Source organism: Drosophila virilis, chromosome 2, assembly GCF_030788295.1.
Source record: "Drosophila virilis strain 15010-1051.87 chromosome 2, Dvir_AGI_RSII-ME, whole genome shotgun sequence".
Lineage (NCBI taxonomy): Eukaryota > Metazoa > Arthropoda > Insecta > Diptera > Drosophilidae > Drosophila > Drosophila virilis.
The window spans coordinates 5131530-5154357 of NC_091544.1; the positions used below are offsets into that span (position 1 = coordinate 5131530).

The 22828-nt window shown below is 44.0% G+C and overlaps 5 protein-coding genes across 7 annotated transcripts; 4 read left to right on the forward strand and 1 right to left on the reverse strand.

Moving 5' to 3' along the window:
* Positions 1-23: 23 nt before the first annotated feature.
* Positions 24-935, reverse strand: LOC6630168 (uncharacterized). The gene has a single exon (XM_002054752.4). It carries the CDS (start codon positions 904-906, stop codon positions 127-129), a length of 780 nt encoding a protein of 259 aa, XP_002054788.2. The 5' UTR covers positions 907-935; the 3' UTR covers positions 24-126.
* Positions 936-959: 24 nt separating this feature from the next.
* LOC6630167 (uncharacterized protein CG45076) lies at positions 960-2072 on the forward strand. 3 transcript variants are annotated; one of them, XR_011416241.1, is made up of 3 exons: positions 965-1082; positions 1143-1907; positions 1966-2072. XR_011416241.1 is itself a non-coding variant. In XM_032439373.2 (3 exons), exons 1-3 carry the CDS (start codon positions 982-984, stop codon positions 1843-1845), a joined length of 744 nt encoding a protein of 247 aa, XP_032295264.1. In that variant the 5' UTR covers positions 967-981; the 3' UTR covers positions 1846-1942. The 3 variants fall into 3 exon arrangements, 2 of the variants coding, with proteins under 2 accessions (XP_032295263.1, XP_032295264.1); XM_032439373.2 differs by lacking the exon at positions 1966-2072 and having other exon boundaries at positions 967-995; positions 1056-1082; positions 1143-1942; XM_032439372.2 differs by lacking the exon at positions 1966-2072 and having other exon boundaries at positions 960-1082; positions 1135-1941.
* On the forward strand, positions 1966-3196 carry LOC6630166 (tropomyosin). The gene is made up of 3 exons (XM_015171360.3): positions 1966-2093; positions 2223-2350; positions 2406-3196. Exons 1-3 carry the CDS (start codon positions 2084-2086, stop codon positions 3141-3143), a joined length of 876 nt encoding a protein of 291 aa, XP_015026846.1. The 5' UTR covers positions 1966-2083; the 3' UTR covers positions 3144-3196.
* Positions 3197-3557: 361 nt separating this feature from the next.
* On the forward strand, positions 3558-4541 carry LOC6630165 (tol-Pal system protein TolA). Its single transcript, XM_002054749.4, has one exon. The coding sequence runs from the start codon at positions 3617-3619 to the stop codon at positions 4430-4432; it is 816 nt and encodes a 271-aa protein (XP_002054785.1). The 5' UTR covers positions 3558-3616; the 3' UTR covers positions 4433-4541.
* A 433-nt stretch (positions 4542-4974) lies between these two features.
* MetRS-m (Methionyl-tRNA synthetase, mitochondrial) lies at positions 4975-13964 on the forward strand. Its single transcript, XM_002054748.4, has 6 exons — positions 4975-5167; positions 5235-5515; positions 5579-6001; positions 6074-6338; positions 13023-13220; positions 13406-13964. The coding sequence occupies exons 1-6, from the start codon at positions 5074-5076 to the stop codon at positions 13894-13896; spliced, it is 1752 nt and encodes a 583-aa protein (XP_002054784.1). The 5' UTR covers positions 4975-5073; the 3' UTR covers positions 13897-13964.
* The last annotated feature ends 8864 nt before the right edge of the window (positions 13965-22828 follow it).

The window sequence follows — 22828 nt, forward strand, 5'->3', positions numbered from 1 at the left end:
TCAAATGAAGAGATTTCTATTGTTTTTGATTCAAGTATAGATTAGTAAAAAAATATATTAATATATATGTAAATGACTGTAGATTAAGAGAAGAAAATCATTTGGATACACTATTCTTCACATTGATCAGCCTTGGAGGCGATCAATCCGCTGCTTGGCCTCGTTGGCCGCACACAATGCCCTGTAGGCGGCCTTCTTGGTCTTGGCGAAGTCGTTGCGAGCTTCGCTCAGCTGGCGCAGCAGGACGCCAACACGTTTCTGGGCGGCATCCAGAAGGCTGGTCTTATCTATCAGGGACTGCTGGCAGGCCGCGGAGACCTGCTCGGCGCTGTCATGGTTCTCTCTGGACAGCTTTAGGGCAGCGATGAGCAGCTTCATCTCCTCCTGGGCCTGTCGATGTGCTTTGAGTGCCAGCTGGCTGTTGGCCTCCGCTGAGCTCAGCTCTTGCGTCTCCTCTTGCACAATGATCTCAGCCTCGCGCACCTCCATCTCCAGCTGCTCGAGCACCTGCTGCTTCCCAGACAGCACTGCCTCTGCCGCCTTGGCAGCTGCCGCCGCCTTCTCCGCATACTCGTGCTTAATCCGATCGGATGCCATCTTCACCGCATTCGCCATATCATCGTTGGCTTGCTTTGCCTCCAGGGCCGCTTTTATTGCGATGCCAGTGCCGTTGGATTTCATGTTAATCCTTTTGCTCTTGGGTCGCGGCGTGTCACAGCTGGACTCGCTCTTCGCCCCATCTTCTCTGTCGTCGACGACTTTGCTGTCATGGGATAGCAGGCGCTTGGTGCGCGTGTGTCGCGCCGCTCTCCGCAGATCCCTGCGGGATGAGTAGTCACGGGCGAATGCTATTTGTGTAACAGACGATATTATGATGAACCACATGATTTGAAAGTATAGTTTCATTTTCCGTATTCACAAAAAGTTTTAACTTTCAGACTTAAAACACATAAAAGCGCTTGACAGTTGCGGATTATAACAATGAATTCGAAAAGGTCAGCACAATGCTCTATATTTCCATATTTCTGCTCCTCAATATTGGCTGCATATCCCAGAGCTATATCATCCGGCCACGCGAGAAGGTCAGTAGAGCGCCTTGTTTTCATCATGCTCGAATAAAACGCCAACTGTCAGGTTTACAGCAAACGCAACCTCGATATCTATCCAGATTTGGCGCGGCTGGATGAGGAAGGTGGCAAAAAAGAAGGCGGCGGAGAGGGACAAGGCTGCGAGGAGAGCAGAAGCCATAGTTGCAACAATCCGTTAAGCAAGACCGATCCCAAAGCCAAAGCCTCAAATATTGCACAGAAAGCGGCGCAGGAGGCGAAGGCGGCGAATGATGCCCAAATGGCAGCCGCGGACGCTGCTGCCTCGCAGGTGAAAGTAGAGCTCGCCGAGAAGGCGCTTCAGTCGGCACGTGCGGCCGAGGCAGCTCTGGCTGGCAAGCAGCAAATCGTTGAGCAACTGGAGATGGAGCACCACGAGGCGGAGGCTGTTGTCCAGGAGGTGAACAATTCGCTGCACAATACGCAGACGAATGCGGCTGCCGCCAACGATGCCGCCGTCGAGGCACGCAACCAACTGGCCGCCCTCAAGCGGCTGGTGCAGGCGGCCACCACGAATCTGGCCAACATTGAGAACGTCTCGATGGGTGCGCAGCAGGAGCTGGCCGAAAAGACGCAGCTGCTGGAAGCAGCCAGGAATCGCGTCGGAAACCTGGCCAACCAGCTGCAGGCGGCCAGGCAGGACTTCGACAAGACCAAGAAGGCCGCCTACAAAGCAGCCTGTGCCGCCGTCGAGGCCAAGCAGAAGGCGCAAAGGAGTCGACGCTTGAGTCGCTACTGAACGGCCGACTGGCCAAGTCTGTGGCAACAACAATTTTATTGGATTGTTTTGTTTATGCTGATGTTAATTATGCAATTATTACATTTAACATGAATATATATTTTTATATTTTTTATGTAGATTGTGACAGTCAGAGTATTTCCTACGAACTAGTCTAGATGGGCTACCGCATCGAGAGCTCAAGAGCTGCCCGAAAGCCACTTGGCCCAATCTTAATGTGAAGAAAAGGGATACAGAGATGTCAACAGGTGATTCATTAAGTTCTTTAAAAGTCTCAACAGGTGAAGATCCGTATACAGACTACAAATATATGACTTCCACTCCCTATTGAGTCCATATGATTTGAAAGTATATTCTAAAAAAGATTTAACTTTCAGACGGCTTGACATTTACATATGGAAACAATGTATTCAGAACGGCCGGCACAATGCTCTATATATCCATATTTCTGCTTCTTAACTGCGGCTGTATATCCCAGAGCTATATCATGAGGCCGCGCGAGAAGGTCAGTAGAGCTCTTCCTAATGCTAGCCAGACTTGTACCTAACGTAGGCTGCCAGGCTTACAGCAAACGTCACCTCGATGCTTATCCAGAAATGGTGCGGCTGGACGAGGAATCTGGCCGAAGAGAGGGCGGCGGTGGCATGGAGGGCTGTGAGCCCAAGCAGGGCTGCGGCCCCGGTGGCGGCGGGTCGTCGCTAGGTGGCAGCGATCCCAAGACCAAAGCCTCGAACATTGCACAAAAGGCGGCGCAGGAGGCGAAAGCGGCGAATGATGCACAGATGGCAGCCGCGGAAGCGGCCGCATCACAAGTCAAAATTCAGCTGGCGGAGAAGGCGCTCCAATCGGCGCGTGCGGCCGAGGCAGCTCTGGCGGGCAAGCAGCAAATCATGGAACAACTGGATGGGGAGCACCGCGAGGCGGAGGCTGTCGTTCAGGATGTAAGTAACTCCTTACAGAATACACAGGCGAACGCAGTAGCGGCCAATGATGCGGCCAACGAGGCGAAGACCCAGCTCGGCAAGCTCAAGCAACTGGTGCAGGCATCCATCTCGAATCTGGCCAATATCGAGAACGTCTCCAATGGCGCGCAGCAGGAGCTGGCCGAGAAGACGCAGCTGCTGGAAGCGGCCAAGAATCGTGTGGAGAGCTTAGCCCGCCAGCTCGCCTTGGCCAAGCAGGACTTCGAGAAGACCAAAAAGGCCGCCTACAAAGCAGCCTGTTCGGCGGTCGAGGCCAAGCAGAAGGCGCAAAGGAGTCGACGGCGAACCGGTGGACCCGCACAGGGTTCTCTTTAATTATATACCACAATAAAGATGCACGCTCATATGTTTATTTTCTACAGGTAAAAGCGCTTTACTAACTATTACACTGAGCTAGCTTGGGTGCCAGAGCAGGGTCTGCTCCTATTGAGTTGTCGCGTCGAAAGTTTGGCATGGGTCGATTGAGGGATCCGCGCTTAGGTCAGCGGGAGGGGTTAACCGGGACAGAACTGGTTTTACTAGATATTTTCGCATAATATAAATATTAAGGCCGTAATTTCCCAACAAAGATTTTCAACTCGATCTGATGAGCTGATCGGTTGTATTCTAATCCAAAAGGAAGAGCCAATCGCAAAGGCTTGCCTGGAATAATAGGAACCGTTTATTTTTTCAGAGTAAGCTCCGATGTTGATCAGGAATATATTGAACAGAGTATATGAAAACATAGTCAATGTTGCGTTGAGTGTCCAAATGAGTTTGAACGGAGTCAAAGCTGAATTGCTTGGAATATGCTTCAACGGAAAGTGTTGCTCCTGTTGCTCATATTGCTGCAGGCGTTCAGATTGTTGGATAGCTTTAGCTATGTCGAATCCGACGAGAGGGGCGTTGGGGGAGCAGATAAGTCCAGCTTGTACGCGGACTCAAATTCGGGATGCTCCGAAGAGGGCTGCTCTCCATCGCAAGCCAGCAATCTGTTGTCAAGAAGCGACCCCAAGACCAAGGCATCGAACATTGCACAGAAGGCGGCGCAGGAGGCGAGGGCTGCCAGTGATGCACAAATGGCCGCCGCAGAGGCAGCTGCCACGCAGGTCAAGCAGGAGCTGGCCGAGAGGGCGGCTCAATCCGCTCGCGCCGCAGAGGCAGCGCTCGCGGGCAAACAGCAAATTGTGGAGCAACTGCATCAGGAAGTGTCCGAAGCAGATGCCGTCGTCGCAGACATTACCGCATCCCTTCAGAGCACACAGGCCAATGCCAATTCAGCTGCCCAAGCGGCAGCGGAATCGCAGGCGCAGCTCATCCAGATGAAGCGTCTGGTGGCCGCTTTCACGGCGAATCTGGTCAACATTGAGAGCGTGGCAAATGGTGCACAGCAGGAGCTGGCCGAGAAAACCCAGCTCCTGGAAGCGGCCAAGAATCGCGTAGAGAGTCTATATCGTCAGCTTTCGGAAGCCAAGCAGGACTTTGAGAAGACCAAGAAAGCCGCCTACAAGGCCGCCTGTGCAGCAGTTGAGGCCAAGCAAAAGGCCTCCAGAACGCGTCGAATGATCGATCATTGGCACAAGGCCAAGAAATCTTCGAAATACGCTTGTACGGCCAAAAAGTAGAACTCCTATTGAATTGACTTTTTTTTGCTATATTTTTGTTATGTTATTTATTTGTCCAAGCATGGCTACGTTTTTGCTTATTAATCACACCATTTTTCTGATTTATAATTGCATTTTCATTTCGACTGTTCTTAAAAAAAAACCTTGCAATAATTTTATGAAATTATGAAGGCCAGGAGTTGGGAATAGTGAAATTGTGAGCTTTGAATTTCCGTTAGTATTTGACATTTAGCCTAACATTTTCCCACTAGGGTTTGTGCATAATTATTAAATTGGGGAAATATTAACAGCGAGCGTTACAGTAACTGTAGGCTAACATTTCCCTACCCCTTCGTGTGTGTGAAACAAAACGCGTTGCTGCGCGAGCTGCGTGCAACTCATTAAATGCGTTGCAATAAAATACATAAAAAAATATTTGCTGCACACTAACGTAATAAGAAACATATATTACGATTACGCTTACGTATTTTTGGCTCTTGTGTGGCAGTGCTGCCCATAAGTTTGGGGGGCACATAACAGCTGATTAAGCCAGCGATGGGCAGCACTCTGGTAACAGCTGCGAATTACAGAGGCAGCCGGCAAATTGTTATTTTTATTTACATTTAAAGTGCGCGCAATTATATGAGAAAAGTTCCTTTAAAATGTTAGTTAGTAAAGTAAAGTACATACAAGCGCTTGGAGTGCGCTGCAGCAGCTCGCACTATGTGACAACACCAATTTTCTACGTTAATGCAGGTGAGCGGAAAAGGCTTGTGTATTAAATAACAGTCCGATTGGAATTGATGACAACTATTTTGCTTAGCTCCACACATTGGGCATCTCTACTCGGCGGTTATAGCCGATGCGCATTGCCGATACCAGCGTCTGCGGCACCCGGAACGCAGGGTACGCCTCTGCACGGGCACGGATGAGCACGGCACAAAGATTCAACAGGCGGCAGCTGCGCACAAGGTGCCCGTGGGCCAGTACTGCGATGAGGTGTCGGCGCGTTATCGTGACGTGTTTGGGGCAGCGGGCATAGAACACGATGATTTCATACGCACCACCGAGCAGCGACACAAACAGGCTGTGGCACACTTCTGGGTTAGTTAACAAGGCTGCCCATTGCTTGCACTAGGTCCAATGATCAACTTATAATCTCCACAGCACAGCTTGCAGTCGCGGGGCCATATCTATTCGGCGGCCTACAGCGGTTGGTATTGCGTATCGGATGAAACCTTTCTGACTGAGTCACAGCTGCGGCTGGACGCGACCAGTGGCACACGATACTCCTTGGAATCGGGTCATCCGGTGGAGTGGACTGAGGAAACGAATTACATGTTTCGCCTGAGCCAATTCCAAGACGATGTGCAACATTGGGTTAAGCAGAAAGCATGCATACGTCCAGCCAAATTTCAAAAGATTCTGCTCGATACGCTGAGCGAGCCGCTGCCCGACGTGTCCGTTTCCCGGCCCGCGAATCGTGTGCACTGGGCCATACCCGTACCAAATGATGACACTCAAACGATCTACGTCTGGCTAGATGCTCTGATTAACTACCTCAGCTCTCTTGGCTATCCCAACGAACAGGTATGCGACTGAAGGCCACCAGTTTGGAGTCACTCTTCCCCCTGCCTTTTGATCCATTTGTGCCTTTTGTAGTATCGAGCCGATTGGCCGCCCGCCCAGCAAATCATTGGCAAGGACATACTTAAATTCCACGGCATTTATTGGCCAGCCTTTTTGCTGGCCGCTGGCCTGGCGCCGCCGCAGCAGCTTCATGTGCACTCGCACTGGACAGTCGATGGTCAGAAGATGTCCAAAAGCAGGCACAATGTTGTTGATCCCGTTCAGGCAGCCCAGCAGTATACCATGGAGGGTTTGCGTTACTTTCTGCTGCGCGAGGGCGTGGCACACAGCGATGGCAGTAAGTAATCCCACCCAAAAGAACTGAGAACCTTTCATTCTGTGCGGCTGCTGAGCTCGCAATATGTCAGACAGAATGACAAAAAGCAGCCTGCGGTTACTACAAGAGCTTACTTCATTGTATCAGCAAGCGCAGCTGTTGATGGCGCAGTCAACCCTGCTGGCCAGCTCCCACTAGACTGGGGTGGGATAGGTTGGGCACCAGCAAAACACAACATCTACATGCATACATACATACATATATAGCTCTGTGTATGCAAATATGGAGCTCCTTCGTCATTTTGCTGATTTCGTTAGTTTTGCTCGTACCTTAGTTAAATTTGCATTTCAATTTGATGGCAAAGCAGCAGGAAAAAACTTTTGGTCTGGTGCAGGGGCTGTCGCTGCTGCTGCTGCCGATGTTGTTGCTGCAAAACCGACTTTTGTTTATTTGCTTGCAAAGTTTTTGTATCTTGAACTTGGCTTAAGATTTGCGCATTTGCATAAGAGCACCCCTGGCTGAAGCCCGGGGCTAGGGCCCCACTCGTCTGTCTGTCCAAAGTTTCAAAGCTTATGCAAGTTTCAGCCAGATATGATTAGTTTGTCGTTTGTCGTCCGCCAAGCCCGGTTGCTCTTTAATTGCTAGTTCTCTGTCAGCCGTAAAAGTCATTTGAAAGCAGCCAACACACGGAATAATGAATTCCAATGATGCTGATCTTTAATCTATTATCAGCTTGTGGGCAGCTAAGTGAAAGCATGGTCATTGACAAGAAACTAATTCCAATTGTTTTGTTTGCAACCAGGCTGATGAACAACCTGCCTTGGCCGTCAGACACACTCACATAATTTTGCCAAAAGCAATTAACACGCCTCGACGCACGGCCAGAAGTCATTTAAATCAATTTGAGCCTGGTTTTTGATATAATTGTTGTTGCTGCTGTTGCTTGTCTCGCCCACATTTGATGCGATTTGATTGATTCCATAACCTTTTCGACATTCAATTTGCATAAACGAACGCCACCGATTCGCAATCTTAATGGCCAACGTGCTTCTGTTTGAAAGGAATTTAAATTTGATTTTCAATTATTACCGACTTTGCCGGTTTAGTTCAGTTAAGTTTCAGGCCCAGGCCATGCCCTCACCTTTATTCAATTTGTCTCAACAGTTTTTGGTTGATGGGTTTCAGGTGTTTGGGGCAGTTGCTCTGGGTTGATTTGCTTCACATTTTCCTTGTTTTTGTTGTTGTTTCGCCTGTTGCCTTGCGGCTAATTTAATTGCATTTTTTATTGCATTTTGCGCGTGTTTCGTTAATATTGTGCATATTAAAGAGAAAGCGGCGGGAAATTTGCGAAAAAAAAGTGCGGCAACTGCGCAATATTCAATTATGCAATTTTGAGCTGTTCTTTGTGTGTGTGTGTGTGTGTGTGTGTGCGTGTGTGTGTGTGTGTGTGTGTGGAAAGTAATTGGATATTGACTATATGATTTCAGGGAACTGCTGAAGCTTTGCACCAAACCCACACATAATCGCTTTATGTGACATATTCAGCCCGCGGCCAATGAGGCAAACATTTCCATCACATTGCAATAAGTTTTGCATGGCGAACGCTTATTCCCGACGGCGCTGCTGATGGACGACATCCGGTTCCATCAGCTAACAGCATTTGAGCGCGTTTTTATGACGACTGACGACTGACGATAACCGTCAACAGGGCCGCAATCAGCGGCATTAGGGGCAACATCATTAAGTGCACAACTTTTCATTGCCAACAATTTAATATTGAAATTCTGTCACGACTGTCGCTGCACTCGCCGCCGGCTCACTTCCGTCCGCCACTGTCAAAGCTGTCCGGCTGCTGCTGCTGCTGCTGCTGTGACAGCGTAACTGCATTTGGCCAAAGTGTCCGGGCGACTGCTGACGAAGTGCTACAAAACCCCGCCAAGCTTTATAGAATTGCAGAAAGAATACGCGCAAATAAATGGAGCTCAGCTGAGCTAAACTGATGCGATTCCCCAAAGGCGTTAGTCAGCAGTTAAGCATCAAGCACTTTCATAAGGATTCGCCGTTTCAAGGACTTGCCAACCTTAAATTGTGGTATGGGAACAGCTTATAAATTAAATGTCATTCATATGTGCAGCATTGCCAGCTGCTGTCCCAACTTCCGGCTATAATTTTAATGTTTCTGTTTAACTTGCCGCATTAGCGCTAAGGGCGTGTCATTAAATGTTTTCAATTTCTTTGCCTATCGCTAATCCGCGCCATATTTTACCCTGAAGTCGTAGCATGGGGATTTATTATAAGTAAGCAATATCTTCAGTGCAATCGCGACACTTTTAGGGCTTTGGCTGACAACTAAAAAAGGGGTTAAAGCGCTTCACCCAGCAGCTAAAGCATAAATGTCGCCTGGGGTATATTTTAAATTGAGCACTATCTTTTAAACGATATATTATAATGCTTGCAATTAGGATGATATGCATTGTAGGGCACTCCATACGAAGACTCTTTTTGTGAAAACAAACATTTAAAGTTAAATGCCCTCAGACATTCCTCTCGTCTTGCCCTGCCAAACGCGCCAGAGCTTAAAGCCAGCTTCTGTCTGACTCGCTCGAGGCGTCTTTGCATGTAAAACTGCTAAAATATTTGACGGCGACACTTGTCAGGCTGAAGCTGCCTCGCCCCGCGGCATACTTGCCACAGAGTTTCAGCAGAGTGTTGCAGCAACACTTTGAGTGTAATGTAATTTGCAAAAGGCACATACAGACACACATTGCGGCATTTCGGGGCAAGGTTAGTTGGCGGCAGATGTCGCAGCTGCAGCGAACAGTAGCAGGAAAAGACAAGCGTCATTAAGGCAAAAGTCGGAAAATTAACGAATGTGCCACATAAGGAATTAATATTTTTGGTTGTGGCAATAAAAAATGGACAAGCATTTGTCTTAGCACCTGCCGCTGTCTTGTGCGGCAGTCACGTGCATTTGTGCAACATGTGCAGAACATTGTTGAAATTACGAAAGTTGTGGCGTGTGCTGTTGCACCTGCCACTGCATGTGCCCCAAAGGACTTAAGTGCACCGCCCGTCGGAGCCACAGCAACAGAGAGCTGCGATTTGTAGTTGCACACGTAAGCAGTTAAAAGCAACATGGCCCGGCCAGCCGTGTTGGCCAGATTGCGATTAGGATTTTGATTGCGATTGCCATGGATGATGCGACACGTGTTACGGCTCTTCTGCGTTTCACAATTTACGCTTAAAAAGCTAACGCCATAATTCCCAGCCAAATGGGTCGACTGGGGCTTAAGTCTATTTCGTATTGACATTTGAAATTGATTTACACCGAATGCAATTTACAACCCGAAAACTCATTGCTCTTGCATAGAAAATCAAATGCTGCTCCTCTAAAAATTCAATTCAACACTCGTTTGAGTAAATTGCATAAATTTCTAACAATCAGCGTGCCGCAGGGCATGTCTGACTATAATAAACCACATGCAGCAGCAGCGCAGCTGTTAAAACGGTTGCGAACATGACACAAAAGAAAAAGAAAAGAGACATCGAATATTCTCATGAGAGCGAAAGCTATAAATAGAGCGGAGAGTGTGTCTGTGTGTGTTTTGCCAGTATAACGATGCAGAATCCAACACAAAGAAGGAATGGAATATGCGGATATTTTTGAGAGCGTTAAAGAGAGAGAGAGAGAGAGGGGAAGAGAGAGACAGAGAATCTGAGCACATATTTAAAGTATATTTGTTAATGTTCAAGTATCTATAAATAAGCACTTATTTTTTTGGTAAAACTATGAAAAATAAAACACTTCCTGAAATTAAGTCCAAACAAGGACTGAGCGAGAGGGAGAGTTATAGAGATTGAGATAGAAAGAGAATGCCTTCCTACACAATGTACAAAGTTTATTTAAAGATACAATGAATTCTCCAAAAATTGAGAGTTACAAAAACATGTAAAACGCGGAAAATAAAGAGAGGGAGAGAGAGAGAGAGAGAGAGACGGATAGTGTGAGTGAGAGATGCATATATGTTGTCTGTAAATTGTTTAAGAATATAAGCGTAATATGAGAACTTGTAGATATAAAAGCTGTTCTTAAAGAAAGTAACCCTGTTCCCCTATTTCATACAGGGTATTCTCCAACTGTTTAGCATTGTGCTCCAACATATTCAGTTGTTCCGCAACAAGAGCCTCGTTGTATACATATTTATATGTGTGTGTATAAACGTGCATGCACGCTCAGGATACTTTTGGCATTCAAATTCAGTAGGTTGGCAACTTGACTTCGCAAAAAGTTGTGCACCAGCAGCGACAATACAATTGCATTAATGATGTGGAGCGCACAGAAGCAGGCCACACATTTGGCAGCTGCAGCCAAAACTCATACACACACACGCACACACACACACGCACAACCATGCAGGTGTAATGCGCATGCATATGCATTCGAGCACACGACAGCTGCTCACCTTCCGGTGCTGTGCTCAAGTTCTTGGCAAAAATCCCTGAACTGCGAAACCACATCAAATTTTATGCATATTTGAATAACAAGTGCAATTGTTGTTGTAGTCGGTGGCAGCTTTCAGTGCGGTGCACTGCACGCATTCTTCTAGTTGAATCGATGCGATGATTTGCAATGGCCAAAACTAATTAGCCTAGGAATTTAATTGAAATCAAAAGCAACCGCCAATCAAAAAGCACACATTTGTGAAATTGATTGCATGCAACAGCTGCGGCCAATGCGCCAAATTCTTAATTACCTAAAACAACGGTTGCCAAATGGAGTCAGCTGCCCATTTGTTGCACCAGAAATGGCCAAAATATTCTATCTAGCTAGCATTGATTAGTGGTCAAAATTGGGTTTGGGACTCATTTGCTGCATGGAAATCAAATTTCATACTGTGTACAGTGAAAACTCTCTTGGGTGGCCAGCAATCGTTGCGTAATGTGTGAGATGTGTTTGGCTAATAGCGGGCTAATATGACATGTTTCATGATAGTTTGAGAGAAGAGGGGAATGCGCCCAAGAGGCCTGGCTGTCCGTCTAAACTTTGTGTCCGTTAGGCGAGTTTTCACTGTGTTTTCAATTAACGTTGCATGCTTAACTCAGATTTGTCAGTTGATCCAAATCGAAATAGTTGCCACTTGCTCTAGCTGCAGCTCTTGCCCCACACGCAGATGAATCGATACTGGACTGCACAGGCTGCATAAGCGGTTTTGGACGCATTTGTCCAGATAATGATGTCCGTAATTATGTGCAGCGCAATGATCCGTAACTATTATTCTCGCTTTTGCTGGGCGCATTGTGCATTTGTTAAAGGTAAACATTGCATCCACATTGCTAATGGCTGGCCATTTATTTATTTATTTATTTGGCATTGCCTTTAGTGTTTCTTCCATCCGGAAAAGCGTATCAACTGTGTCAAGTATCTGCTGATCGAAGAGCGGATATCCTAGATTATTTTTGAAAGCTGCAAATGTACACATTGCTTATGACCGTCGATTTATTTATTTGGCATTGCCTTTAGTGTTTATCCTGTCCATCAAGGCGTATCAACTGTATCTATTAGTTAGTGCTCGAAGAGCGGAAACCCTATGATTATCTTATAACATAAATGGTGGCATTTATTGAACACATAATTAAATCTGTTCGTTGCGAATGAGAGTGGGTATAACGGATATATAAAAGCTGTGCTAAAGCATGCTAAGCCGATTTAATCAACGCACATAATTTATTGTACAGCATATCAACTTGTCTATATCTTCCGTACTGATATCAATTCACGCTCCGTTAATGGTTATTGAAACCTTTTTCTATTTACAAATCGAATAATGCCCGACAGTTTTTGTTACACTCCCTATGCATATACCCGCTTACATTTAAGGTGTAGGGCATGTCGAGCGCGCTGTACGAATGGTTTACACGGCTTAAATACATTGCTCCACTAAGCGACTTAAAATATTTGTAGCAGATTCTTTTTTGAAATGCGAATTTCAAACGAAACTGTGGCAACAACATTTTTATGTTCGTAGTTGTAAACTCGCTGCTGTATAGAAATATGTGTGCAGTCTGTGGCGACCCTTTCGTTTATAGTCATTCGGATTTGTTCTTGCATTCGTATTTGTTTCCCTTGTCGTATTTACTTAAGCGTAAGTTTATCTGGCGAACAACCTTTGAATTTAGCAGACAGCGTATATTATACCCTGAATCCATTCAAAATGAGTAAAAGGGGTTTTGTGCAAATGTAGAGAAGGCGACATACTCGACTCCATAATATATAAATATATATATATTCCCATATATCGATAAGAATCGATATCATTGTAAGCGAAGTTCGAAGCTTATAGAGCTAAAGCATTCACTTGTCGGATGCGGCATGCGTTCCTGGTTCAGGGTATCCCTTAGTCGGGCACTCCCGACTGGAGCACGCTAACTTGTTTGTTTTGACATTTGTGTTGTTCTAATCCCCTTAATGGACAATCAGTATGGCAGGAGCCCATGTGGCTGGCAGTTAGAAACAAAATGGTTGCCATTGCAGCTTAGCTAGCTGACGATAAAGTGACATCACTCATACGCCACGTTTCACCCCCAAAGCCGTGATGTGCTCTAATGAGCAGCAATGAGCTGCGAGACACAAACGTTTAGAAGCCTTTTTACTGCTAGTTGTAGTATTTTTTTTTCAATCTGGTTGACATTTTTGGTCCATTGCAGATTTTAGTCATGTGAAGGCGCTGCGCATATTAAACTCGGAGCTGGCGGACACTTTGGGCAATTTGTTGTCGCGCGCCTGTGCCAAGTCGCTGAATCCACAACAGATTTATCCGGAGCCGCATGTCGAGCACTTGCCACATCTGCTGCACGACGTGGATGCTGCCAAGCGGTTGCAGGAGTCGCTGCTGCAGCTGCAGGGTAAGCCAGCTTGCTTGTCATTTCAATATTTAAGCAGCAGCTCCGAAGTGGCTAAGTGGAGTTTGTAGCCTTCATGTCGCTAGCAAGCACACTTCCGGGCAATAACTATGCGACAAGTGCACTTGCTAGTGCGGCCAGCCAGAGAACTGTAAAGTAATGCCCTCTATTTCCATTTGCATTCACAGGGCGCTGTGAGCAGCACTACGAAGGCAATCACTTCCACTTGGTGGCGGACACGGCCATTGCAGCGCTGCATGCAACCAACAATTTCTTTGAGTGCGCCAAGCCTTGGGAGCTGAAGGCTGGCGGCAGCTCACCCAATGCACCACGCCTTCAGACAATAATCGCGATGACAATGGACGCGTTGCGGCTTTGCGGCATTGTGTTGCAGCCAATGATACCGCAGCTGACCAGCCGCCTGCTCGATAAGCTAAACGTGCCCACTTCGCAGCGCAGCTGGCGTCATTTGCAGGAGAGCTTCGTCATGGCCACGGCCAGCTCTGATGGTGTGCACAAGAATCGCCAGCTGGATGAGCAGAGCAGTGCACACTTATTCCAGCGCATTTTAGAACAGCAGAATAAACCAGCAGAGCAGCAGCAGCAGCAACAGTCTCTGTCGCACGTCAAGCGCACCAAATCGAAAAAGGAGCGCAAGACAACAACGAGCATGTCTTGACTGTCCGGGCTGGCACGTAGCTAACATAATAAACTGTAGCCAAACTCGAGTAGTTACTCAACTCTTAACTCTCCTCTGAATATTTTCATTTGGCTGCGCATTGTGACATTTATGAATTGGGTTTTGTGGCACGCTGCGTATGCTTAATCTAAATAGCCCACCCAAGTGGCCACAAATCAAAATCCAAGCAGCACACAACTGGGCCCATTCTATTCACTGGCGTGTACCAGGGATTCCGCTTGGCCCGACGCTCATTAAAATCCACTTAATTATGCGCCAAAAGCGGAATTGCCCAGCCCGATACAAGGATCTGTATCGGAGCTCGCATTCCGGTCGCATATCAGCGGCCATATTTTGTTATTTATTACACATAATTGAGATTCGTTCAGGTGCTCGAGCGTTATTTATGTTCCGTTTGCCAAGTGATAAAACAGCTGCCTTGCTTTTAGAGTGTTTAATATTGTGAGCTACAGGGAAAACTGTTTAATTAGTCCCCAGTCAGGCGATTGACGGCCATAGTGGCACGTTAATTTGTTTTAATTTGCCAAAGCCGTCAAGGAAACAAAGGAAAACTAATGAAAAAGTGTGCGCCAAATGAGAATAAATGACATTAAAGGCAGTCCAAGCGACTTGAAATGCATTTAACGTCTTATCAAATATTGCAAGTGAGTGGCCTAAGACCTTTTAGTTGACCTGCAGCAACAACACAAGAAACAACAACAACAGCAGCAGCAATAACAAGCTGCCAGTGCTGATTAGCTCAAGCCAAGCGCACAGCAGCAATCGAACGTTACGTATACGCTACATGTACGCCAAAAACGTCTGCTGTAGCCAGTTGCTGGCAAACAATAATGCGAGTGGATGCCGCCGACCAGTGTCCCGTGTGACCAAGCCCTTTGCTGGCCATAAGCTCCGTCTGCCAATTAGTAAAGTCTGGCGCTCCGCACAGGTAGTCAGTTGATTGTGTGTGTGTGTGTGTGCGCGTAGATCCTGCGCCTGATAGCCCACCTGCATAGTTTGGCCACGATTTTAGGGCTTTCGCAATTTTCACATTTGTTTGCGCATATTTGTGTAAACACATTTTAAGTGAGTCTAATTAGCGCAATATACAGATACGAGATTGTGCTCCCACATGCACTCCCACGTTAAAGTTTTGATGTTTGCGCTCGTTTTCAATGTTCTCTAAACAACATACTTCGTTGCACGGCATATGAAGTTGGCTAAAATGGTTGCTCATTTGGGCTGGTAATTGCAATAAATTTTATAAACGATATAAATGAAGCCTTTTTAAGACCTTTGTGAAATTATTGTGCGCTCTTCGGGTTGAATTTTTGATATGCCGAATATTAAATACTCTCAAGGACATACAAATTTTCGAATATGTGAGGAAAATTGTGAAGCTCGTGGTCGCTTAGTTGGACGATGTCATATAGCTATATGACATAATAGTCCGTTTGGTTGTTTGGTTAAGATATCTTGAAAAGTAACAAAGTTGTTTGACTCGTTTCTTAGAACAGACCAACATACAAATTTATTTCAGTAGCTTTTGAACTAAGGGACTAGCTAGCAGACAGAATCTGGCTATATCGACTCGGCTGATCAAGGATATATATGCGAAAAAGCGTCCCTTTAATTTGTACCCATTTTCAATGGGTTTAGCGTTATTTGCTTGCTCCTTCCACAGCTGTCGTCTTCAGCTATGCCAAGCTGCTGTGCATGGACAATGTTTGGAATCTTGGGCAGGAAGTCACCTTCGTCCATCCACGAATCATTACTCTCCTGACTATTTCCTTCAGTTCAGAGGTAAATAAATATGTACTTTATAAACTGGGCTAAAAGTATGTATATCTTCAAGCTGAGGGTGAATATGGAGAAATTCCGATACGAGACATTGCCGTGTGATATTAAAATTTGTTTTGCCAACGGAAATATTCCAGTTATTTCTAAAGTCCACCTCGTAGTGTGAGAGCGTCAGGCCGTTAATAAAGTGCAAGACGCTTGTGGCAACGATGAGCTGCGGGAAATTGTGAGGCAGGGAGAAGCAACTAGCTTAAAGTGGTTACCAAAGCTGCGAGGGCAACAACAACATGCTCGACTTGTTACCTTTGCATACAAAATTTAATTATGCAAACAGCCAGCCACGTGGCAGCTGAGCAAGCGGATGGAAAATCAGCAGACGGCCAGGAATAGCCGCAGGAGGCCAAACGCTGCACAAGATAATACGGTCAATGATTGAGTTTTAATGCTGCTTAAATTTGAGTAAAAACGTTTAAGGTGCGTTGTTGTTGTTGGTGCACTTTGATTAATTGCATATACGTATCGCCTTTGAATGAAATGCATAATTTAATTGCATGCTGGTCTTACGCGGCGTATGCGCAATATTATAAATGAATTAGTTTGGCCAGGCCAACAGCGCTTCGGGCTGCTGTGTTACATCAATCGCAGCCAGACATGACCTGCAGTGAGACATCAAAGCACAAATTGATTTCCTTTGCTCAGCAAGGACGCAGCCAACTGGCATCAGCATCCTTGAGCTTTTGTGCGCTGCATCCGCTTGCAAATGCCAAAAATTTCACCTGCTTCACTCGAACAATGTGCACACAACAAACTCATAGAGTAGCTGTTGAACGGGCTTCTGATCCGGAATCAGGAGCTACTGCCGGCAGAACGTCAGAAGGCGGCACTTAAATTTTACAGCGTTGATTGCTTTGATTTAAGTTGTCCGTTGCCTTCCAGTTGCCTTCTTTAATATTCAAAAGTATTTTTGCGCTCTGATTAAAAATCCTTCAGCTTCTCGTGCGCTTTAATTTCAGCTCTTGTGCCAGCGATTTAAGCAGCATTCTAGTTGTTATTGTTGGCGCTGTTGTTGGGTGGTTTTGCTGTTGCTGCACTCGCTGCGTCGTGGTGCTCCTGGTGGTTTGCTTACTCAGCATGCTGGGGCATGCTCTGACTGCATTTTGAAGTGAGTGATGCGGCAAGTTGCACAGCTGCATGTGGCAAGTCATGGTTTAAGTGTGCTACCGAGCGTGTCCACTATGGACTGAGCTAAATTTCATAATGATTTTTATAGACGCTAGTGGAAAGCAGAAAGATGCAAGGTGTGTGAACGGATATAGAATCGCAAATTCTATACAAACTAAAATCTTAATATTAGAATCGCATACATTAGTATAACAAATTAAAAAGAATTAATGATGAAGAGTTTTGTGTTATGCGGCAAGTCGCTCAGCTGCATGTGGCAAGTCATGGCTTAATGCATTTCCATTATGAACTGCACTAGGTTTCATTCATGCTTTTTTATAGATGCTGCTGGAAAGCAGAAATATGCAAGCTACGAGAATATATTCAGATTCAATAAATACTCGTCGCAAATTCTATGCAAATTGTAATCTTAGTATTCAGATCGCATTCATAATTATAATAAAAATACTTTAGGCTACATCTTTAAACAACGTAAAACTAAGCTATGTTACTATCAGAAGGTCTTACTTCTAATTTTTCGCATGGCCTGCGATTTAACTTAGACTCTAGACTTAAAGGTCCTTGCCCTGAGTCCGAAGCTGTAACCTCATGTGAATCATAAGCAACGAATATTTAGTTTTCTTTTGTTCGGACCCACTTGAGTCAGTTAAGTTTGGGCTTAAGTTTGGTCCTATTCCGTTTCTTGGCCATTGTCTGACTATTATGAGGCTATCGTTGGTACATTTTGATTTTTCCCCAACAGCAGGTCCATTGTTTTTTCAGTGTAGTAAGGAATTTATGCCACTCCCCTCTTTTTACGCATTCACACAAATAATGCTTTGTCATAAGGGGCACATGGTCTTAGAAATCATCTGCTCGAACGTGTCAGCTCCAATGCATTATGCATTATTACAATGTAAGTTATTTATTTACAAAGTATCAAATGTAAATATATATTTACATTTTGAAATAAATCAAATACAAATGTTCAGTGAATTATTAATTTGTATAGTTTGTTTATTAAACGAAAAATTATATTTGGTGTAATTAATTTACCATAACATCAAACACATGGAATGCGGTTAGAGTGCAAAAACTGCTAGAAAGTATCGGGTCAATTGCCATGGACCATGTAATTAATCCATTTACCAATTAAACATGTAAATTAAATTAAGTAGAAACGTTCGTTAATTAGCGTGGATTTTTGTGCACAATACTACTTTAATGAAACCGATTCGGGTATGCAGGAATGTCCTGTTAAGCGCTTTTTTTTTAGAATAGGCAGCAGATGGGCGAACTGTTGGCCTACTTAAAGCTGAAAATGCTACTTTTTAACTCTTGTGCCGCTTCGCATAATTTGTAATTAAATTTCACTAAAAAATGCTACCAAAATCCATAATCCGTTGGCAAAGATACACACACACACACACACACACACACACTTACTCAACAACAGCAGCGACCGTCACAAACTATGTGAGTCATTATCCCTTTTAATGAATTTTTTCTGCTTGCCCGGCTTTATGCTGGGCAAAAGTGGCAGCAGTGGCAAACCATGCTTTGCATTTGCCCTGCCCCTTTGCCCAGCTTTGGCCCACTTGTCGTTGCAGCCGTTGCCAAAGTAAATATTTTACTATGCCACTATTTGAAGCACACTTTCAGGCTGTCGGCACAGCTGGAGAGCCCACAGCAATACCAACAACATCAGCAACAGTAACATCAACAGCAGCAGCAGCAACAACAACAACAACAACAGCAACAGCAGCAACAACAACAACAACAAAGGCAACAACACTGCGGAAGCAACAGCCTGGTAGCCATTTTATTTTATAATATTTTTTCAGGTCACAATGTCGTAGAACTTTTATTAACCCCACGGCTGGAGGGTGTCTGTTTTCGTGTGTTGTTCGAATATCGGTTCTCTAAACATTAAATGCGGCTTAGAGCTTGGAGCTTGTTGGATATGGCATCAGATAAGTAAAACTGGCCATGTCAGTGCCGTATTACTTATTTATGTCATTAATTCACACATTCAGAGGGCGTAATGGCTTAAATATGGGCACTCTATAAGATCTAGTTTTCGTGCTCTGAAATTTGTTTATCATTAATTATTTCAACGAATCTTTAAAGTCAGTGCTGACTTTTCGTTGCCGTCAAAGTTTTGAATATGCTTCTACTGCATATATAAACAAAGAGCATCGTAATACCCAAAGTGATGATAAAGTGAGCGGCATTAATTTGCAGCGCATTTGCAGCTTGAGTTTTTTCTGTTTGATTGTTTGTTAACTGGCGAGCCAGAGAATGCAATAAATATGAGCAGAGCTACACCAGCAGCTAGGAGCCCGCAGAAGGAGAGGCAAAAATGTTATGCAAAATGCGAAATTGTAATTTGAAGCGTGGGCAAACAACAGCTAGAGCTCAAGGCGGACAGGACGACAAGGACAAAGGCGACGACAGTCGACAAATGAGCTCAAGAAAATTATTTCAACTGCAATATTCTGTCTGCAGCTGTGCCTCTATGTGTGTGTGCGTGTGTGAGTGTGTATACAGGTGTAGGTGTGGGCCTCAGTCGATGTCAAGGTTGCCTCCAAATATTTCCGAGCAATTAGTTTCATTGCATAAAGTACGAGCATCAAAGCGCTCAAAGTTATGCCTGTGCTTGTGCAACTATCACATATAGGAGAAAAGTTCAAGATTTTTCAAGTTAAAGATATGAATGTCTGTGAAACATCCTTAAGTGTTACTGTTTGGCTCGATTAAGAGATCGGGGTCTTTCAGAGAGCCAGAAGGATTTAAATATCTTCTAGTACTCTTTTAAAATTTAAATGAATGAACAATTTTTAAAGAAAACGTGCTTGGCTTTTCAGTTGCACATGTTTTGTGTTTCGAATTTATCAGTAAAGCAGCGGCAGAGCGAAAAATATGTGTCCTTGACCGTTTATGCATATCCTTTGATGTCCTGGCTATGTAAAATGTGGTTAGTCATAAAGACAAAGATTTATGATATCGGGTGTCCTGTCAAAGGTTGCACCCAGAGTTGCCTGGCATTGTAACGAGCATGGAATTCATATCCAACAAAAGTACAAATAACAAACTAAAATAACAGGTCCTGACGGCCGAACTAGAGTTTTTCCTTTCATGCGTTTAGTCTGTAATCTGCACTGCTAAGCCCGAGAAGCCAGCACGCACTGAGAGGTATTTTTGCATATACTTACAAGGAAAACTCTTGCCATGCCAACCGACATGAGTTAATGATTTAATGGGTGGGCGATTGTGACTGAAATGTCGAATGCTCGCACTTACGTAAAAATAGGACTGAGAGATGAGACGCTGCAGCAACTAATTAATACCACTCGACGTTTTCCAGGAGAGGTTTCATATCAAAGCGCACAATGGAGCCAATTAAAAATGACAATGACATAAAGACAAAGCTTAAATTCGTCTTGTGACAATAAATTCACTTGATTTCCTCTCATATGGCGCAACAGACAGACGACTTCACGTGAAAGGCAAACGGAATAAAGGAATTGCCCTTCAACAGTTGGCGCTGAGCCGCTTTAAATGTTTTTGTTTGTTTCGCTTCGCTTTGGGGCTCCGGAAAATAAAGGACAAAAAAAAAGTAACAGCCAGAAATTTGTAGCTACATTTCGGTGCAGCCTCAACCCAACGTAAAATAATAAATAAAATAAATATAAAATACAAGTCTGAGAGGGCGTAGCGAGCATAAATCTCATCAATCAAATGGAATTGTGCGCATAAAGTTATCGGCTCAGCTTAAAGCAGATAACTCGCCCGAACTCAACTCAACTCAACTAAACTCAGCTCTCAGGTTTCGACCTTTTTGTTTGGGGCGATTTCAGTTTATTGTTACAATCTGTTAAAGTGGCCCACAGGCTAGGCTACAATCAGGCTCGTATTGTAAAAACTGCGTCGCTTTATATCTAAATTTTACATTTAGCTTGTATATTTTTATGCTTTGGGCTTGTTTTGTTTCATTTTGTTTGCCATTAAAATAACAGAGTCCATCGAGTGCCAATTGTGTGCATAAAAAACAAATCTATTGTTTTTCCCTTTTTTAATGTGTGTTGTGAAACTACTTGTGTACAATATTAAGTAAGTAATTCGATATCCATTTAAACTGTTCTGGTAATGTTTTTAAAAATCATAATTCTGGAGTTTGCCGCTGCTTTGAGCATTGGCCCAATTGCAGCTAAATATGTCATAGCAAACTACTGACTCAATCAATTGTAAATGCAAAATTGTGCAAAAAAAAATGTCTAGCAATTGTAACTTCGACTGATTATTTCCATCATGTAATATTTAAAATCAAGATATTGTTGGTTCAAACGTTTTTTGCATGCATATATACATACATATATACATACATGCATTCATACATGCATACCCGGCCTTGTCTGTTGCAAGTTATATTTTTTATTCAAAAGTTTATATTATATTTTCCGTGGAACTCAGAGCAAGAGACTAAAAATAAGAAATGCTTATGTTATATCCATAGGCAGCACGAAGCTATCATTTTTATTTTCGATGCTTTCTCTCACTTTTATTATATTTTGGATTTTTGCCCATAGTAAGAATATTTTAAAGATTATATTTTTGGTATGTAGCTTCTGGTATAGTATAACACAGATACCTCACCTACCTGTTAATATTATATTTGTAAATTTGCAAAAACATAATATTATTGAAAAATGTGCATGAGTGCAAACAAAAAACACCAGAAAAATCCTAAATGTTTTACTTGTACTGACTAGAAAAAGAAATAATAAGTAATAATGTAAAATATTTCAAGACATCGAATATCGGTATTCTTATCTAATGTATGGTTTATGCTACGTAATTACATCAATAGTTGTTATATATGTTTAGGGGTGTGTTTGGGGCATCTCGTGATCGGGCACTGCCGATAAGAGCAGCTATACATGTTCTTCACCTGTCAACCTGTCAAATTTATAGACCAATTCAACATCTTGATGATCTGCTTGTTAACGACAATGTATGAACTTTACAATTAATGATTGCCATCTTGTCGATAAGAACAGCAGGATGAGCTTATTTGTCGAACAGTTTTCAACGTGCTATTTTAAGCTTGAAAGCCTCTTCAGACGTTTGCTTGAGAGCTTTGGTTCGGGCTATTCGTATATATGGTGATTGCTTTCTATTCTATGCGGCTTTCAGCACATTTTTAATTGCGTTGCCAAGCTTTCAAGCGCCTAGTCAATATTGACAGCAGATTGAAAAAACGAAAACTTTGAGTACCATAACTTTTGATTATGTTACTTAATTATTAATAAACATTCCATTACGTTGAAAATATTTGGAAATGCGAGCAACAAACAGTTGGTTCACTTAGCTGCCTGCGACTGTATTGATTGGGTGCGTAAATATGTACGCCCAGGTCCGATTTGTGTCAATATGTCGTTGAGTGGCGCTCGACTCGGCTGACGTTAACGGATTGTGATTATAGCCCGACGGGATGCTGCTGCCGCTTGACATTTGTGTGTCGGAAAATTGCGAAATTGTTGGGCTAACGTCAAGTGCAGTTTGAAGGACGTTTAGTCGCTAATAACGGCAATCAACCCGCAGATTCTCGGTAATAAAACGCTTAACGCTGTTGGGTAAACCTCCTATGTATAAACTTTGGGGCTGTCGATATTTTGAAAAGTTGTTGCTAATTTAGCTGAAGTACTTGAACCACTGAAATTTCGGGTAATTAACAGTAACGTTTGCTGATGGCGCTTACGACGGCGCAGAACTTTAATAGACTTGAACACGAAATGTGTGTAAAGTTTAAAATACGTTTGAATAATGGAGAAAGTTTATGCAAAAGTTTTGCACTAATCGATAAGTAAGGTAAGGAGAGGCACAGGCAATATGCTATATTAAGTATACGTAATGCTGGCCAAGCGTCCCAAAGGATGTGTGTGTGTGTGAAACAAAGCATGATTAATGA

Bases quoted from the DNA above. Each gene is read 5' to 3' on its own strand.
- LOC6630168 (XM_002054752.4), bottom strand. From the start codon at position 906: ATGAAACTATACTTTCAAATCATGTGGTTCATCATAATATCGTCTGTT.
- LOC6630165 (XM_002054749.4), top strand. From the start codon at position 3,617: ATGCTTCAACGGAAAGTGTTGCTCCTGTTGCTCATATTGCTGCAGGCG.
- MetRS-m (XM_002054748.4), top strand. From the start codon at position 5,074: ATGTTAGTTAGTAAAGTAAAGTACATACAAGCGCTTGGAGTGCGCTGC. The intron at 5,516-5,578 runs GTTAGTTAACAA...TAATCTCCACAG, and splicing joins AGGCTGTGGCACACTTCTGG to CACAGCTTGCAGTCGCGGGG. The intron at 6,002-6,073 runs GTATGCGACTGA...TGCCTTTTGTAG, and splicing joins TTGGCTATCCCAACGAACAG to TATCGAGCCGATTGGCCGCC.
- LOC6630166 (XM_015171360.3), top strand. The intron at 2,351-2,405 runs GTCAGTAGAGCT...GTAGGCTGCCAG, and splicing joins TCATGAGGCCGCGCGAGAAG to GCTTACAGCAAACGTCACCT.
- LOC6630167 (XM_032439372.2), top strand. From the start codon at position 1,005: ATGCTCTATATTTCCATATTTCTGCTCCTCAATATTGGCTGCATATCC. The intron at 1,083-1,134 runs GTCAGTAGAGCG...GCCAACTGTCAG, and splicing joins TCATCCGGCCACGCGAGAAG to GTTTACAGCAAACGCAACCT.